The 4071-nt window shown below is 36.2% G+C and overlaps 1 protein-coding gene across 1 annotated transcript in view; it reads right to left on the bottom strand.

Annotated features, from left to right (window-relative positions):
• Positions 1-32: 32 nt before the first annotated feature.
• Positions 33-4071, bottom strand: part of LOC110460561 (methylenetetrahydrofolate reductase-like) — a gene marked incomplete at its 3' end in the record, with an annotated part of 11239 nt that continues 7200 nt past the window's right edge. Inside the window, exons 4-5 of the mRNA XM_021513535.1 lie at positions 2852-2968; positions 33-226 (exon numbers count right to left, since the gene is read on the bottom strand). Coding sequence (XP_021369210.1) covers positions 33-226; positions 2852-2968 — 311 coding nt within the window. The remainder of the gene's footprint in view (positions 227-2851; positions 2969-4071) is intronic.

The raw sequence follows: 4071 nt of genomic DNA, 5'->3' as shown, positions 1-4071 counted from the left end.
GGAGATACTAGCTGTAATACTAGTGATCATACCTGTATGGGGAGAACTCCTGGGATGATGGGACAATTGATCCCAATGCTCCTACAATCCTTGACAAACTGTAGGAAGGTTGAAGCCTTGAAGAAAAGCTGTGTTATTATGAAGTCTGCTCCAGCGTCCACCTTCGCCTTCAGATGACGTATGTCCTCCTGGTATGTTGTACACTCCGGGTGTCCAGTGGGGTACCCTGTCACACATCAGGTTAATCAAGTTTTACTACATAGTTCTGCAATTTTTACTTTCTCCAAATAATATAGCTGAAGTACGTTCCATGTGCATCACTATCCTGAAATTTTTGCAAATATCCCAAATTGGCATTTTTGAACATTTTTTTCTTTCACCTCTCCTTATTCAAATTTCAGATATTAAATCTGCTGGCCTTTTGCAGCAGAGCAGATAAAGATTGAATTGGAATCTGCCTTGTTTAGTTGGGAAATTAAACCACCCATGTTATATGACACTCTAGGTGACACCATGGGTAGGGTTGTCCTATTTTATTATTGGCCAGTGGATCAGTTAAAATGTGGCTTTTATATATCCAACGGTGGATGAATAAAAGCAGATTTCAGCGTAAAGGTGAGCTGGTTACAAATTGATACTATTAAGCTCAATAGGGTAGTTTCAAAATTCAACATCCATTTTCTGATCAATAAGACAATAATCTAACAATCCAAATTGAAAGTACACTGGTTTTAAGTCTAATTTTGCAGCGAAACGAGATAACATGACTCAAGCTATCACTGATAGAGGTTTCCTTGATTACTGGTAGTACAAACATGTCCATTAACCAAGTGTAATTACTGTACATCAATCGTTTTTACTAGAAGTACCAAACTATCTCATTGGTAGGTACAGAAATGTGGGTGTACTGGAACACACTCCCATGAAGAAGATTTAAAGTTTTAGAATATACAAGTCTCTCAATAGCAGTAAATCTAACCATACCATTGACAGTCAGTGTCTTATAACCTATAACTTCTCCTATGTAGAGAGGTAGAATAAACAAGTTAGGAATGACGCCTCTCAATAGCAATAAACCTTACCATACCATTGACAGTCAGTGTTTTATTACCTATAACTTTTCCTGTGTAGAGAGGTAGAATATACAAGTTAGGAAATGACGCCTCTCATTAGCATTAAACCTTACCATACCATTGACAGTCAGTGTTTTATTATCTATAACTTTTCCTGTGTAGAGAGGTAGAATATACAAGTTAGGAATGACGCCTCTCAATAGCATTAAACCTTACCATACCATTGACAGTCAGTGTTTTATTACCTTATAACTTTTCCTATGTAGAGAGGTAGAATATACAAGATATATATTGTTTTAACAAGCATACTGAGTATTGCTGAAGCAATACATGTCCCCTACCGGCCCCCGCAATCTATTAAGATGCAACAGTGACCTCAACCTAGATCCGAGGACCTTGAAACTTGAACTTGTCCAATATATTGAATTTTTTTACAATAATGTGAAGTTTGACTAAAATCCATGAAAGAATGAGGCACTAGAGTGCTGACAAAGATTTTCTAAAATAGTAATAGTGACCTTGTCTTGCCCCGATTACCTTGAAATTGTCCAAGATATTTAAATTCTTTACAATAATGTGAAGTTTGATTAAAAACTAGGAAAGAATGAAGGCGCAAGAGTGCTGACAAACTTCTTCGGACAGACAGCGAGGAAAACTTTAGGTATTCTTGTTTTCTTCTCCCTCCCTGCCACCCCCACCCAGTTTCACCGGTAAGGGAATAAAAATACTAAGAAATCTTATTTGTTGATTGTAAAGGTATCTTTACAAGTGTGTGAAGTTTGATAAACAGGCAAGGAAGAATGTTAAATAAAATTTTCTATTTATAGTAACTGTGACCTTGACCATTTGACCTTAAAACTCGAACCTGTCCAACTCAAACTTGTCGAAGATATTTTAATTCTTTATGAGTGTGTGCAGTTTGATTAAAATCCATGAAAGAATGAAGACACTAGAGTGCTGACAAAGATTTTCTATTTATAGTAACAGTGACCTTGACCTTGATCCGATGACCTTGAAACTCGAACTTGTCAAAGATATTTTAATTCTTTATGAGTGTGTGAAGTTTGATTAAAATCCAAGAAAGAATGAAGACGCTAGAGTGCTGACAAAGATTTTCTATTTATAGTAATAGTGACCTTGACCTTGATCCGATGACCTTGAAACTCGAACTTGTCGAAGATATTTTAATTCTTTATGACTGTGTGAAGTTTGATTAAAAACCAAGAAAGAATGAAGACGCTAGAGTGCTGACAAAGTTTTTCTATTTATAGTAATAGTGACCTTGACCTTGATCCGATGACCTTGAAACTCGAACTTGTTGAAGATATTTTAATTCTTTACATGTGTGTAAAGTTTGATTAAAATCCATGAAAGAATGAAGGCTCTAGAGTGCTGACAAACCTCTTCGGACAGACGGACAGACAGACAGACGGACGGACAGACGGAGGGGAAAACTATAGTCCCCCCGGTTTCATCGGTAGGGGACTAATAATACAAACTTTGTTTGTTAATGTTAAACTTTAACTATTCATCAAACATTTTGACTACCAGGTATGATTTTCATTTCACCATTTGTGGAATTTTGTGTGAAAATTATATATAATGTATCACTCTAGGTCAATGTATTGATAAAGATCTTGTGGAGCACTACAATTATCATACATACTGATCCATATTGGGTTTGCTCTACATTATATTTTATGACATAAAATAGCACTTTTGTTAGATATATATTTGTGGAGAACACTACTGTTTTACAGACGTCAGACATCTTTTACCTGCTACACAGATAGAAAAGTCGTCGCCGTGCTCTTGTTTGATCAGCCTAACCATATCTGTGGCATAGTTGTAGCCATCCTCCTGGTTTGTCCAGGTATCATTGCCATCTGGTGGGTCTGAAAAACATCACTTCAGCTTTAAAGTACAGTGCCATGATGATATATATATATATATATATATTCAAACGAGAAATAGCATATTTATTATTTGTAATAATCTACATTTATTTATTATCTTGATTCCAAACACAAATGTATATTTATTCAAAATATTTCTGTATCAATGATAATGCTGTAAACTGCACCAGATCATGTGTTATTTCTGTCACATCACAATTCGCGATACCATAATTCTGTAAACTGCACGAGATCCTGTGTTATGCCTGTCACATCACAATTCACACAACCATAATGCTGTAAACTGCACGAGATCATGTGTTATTTCTCTCACATCACAATTCACACAACCATTACACTGTAAACTGCACAAGATCAGGTCTTATTTCTGACACATCACAATTCACACTACCATCATGCTGTAAACTGCACGAGATCATGTGTTATTTCTGTCACATCACAATTCACACAACTATTACACTGTAAACGGCACAAGATCAGGTCTTCTTTCTGACACATCACAAGTCACACAACCATAATGCTGTGAACTGCACGAGATCATGCGTTATTTCTGTCACATGACAATTCACACAACCATTACACTGCAAACTGCACAAGATCACGTCTTATTTCTGACACATAACAATTCACACAACCATTACACTGTAAAATGCACAAGATCAGGTCTTATTTCTGGCACATCACAATTCACACAACCATTATACTGTAAACTGCACGAGATCATGTGTTATTTCTGACACATCACAATTCACACAACCATAATGCTGTAAACTGCACGAGATCATGTGTTATTTCTGTCACATCACAATTCGCGATACCATAATGCTGTAAACTGCACGAGATCATGTGTTATTTCTGACACATCACAATTCACACAACCATAATGCTGTAAACTGCACGAGATCATGTGTTATTTCTGACACATAACAATTCACACAACCATAATGCTGTAAACTGCACAAGATCATGTGTTATTTCTGTCACATCACAATTCGCGATACCATAATGCTGTAAACTGCACGAGATCATGTGTTATTTCTCTCACATCACAATTCACACAACCAATATACTGTAAACTGCAC

Source organism: Mizuhopecten yessoensis, unplaced genomic scaffold (assembly GCF_002113885.1).
Source record: "Mizuhopecten yessoensis strain PY_sf001 unplaced genomic scaffold, ASM211388v2 scaffold10435, whole genome shotgun sequence".
Lineage (NCBI taxonomy): Eukaryota > Metazoa > Mollusca > Bivalvia > Pectinida > Pectinidae > Mizuhopecten > Mizuhopecten yessoensis.
Note: the sequence above shows the minus strand (reverse complement) of the source record. Positions and strands in the feature narration are given on the sequence as shown.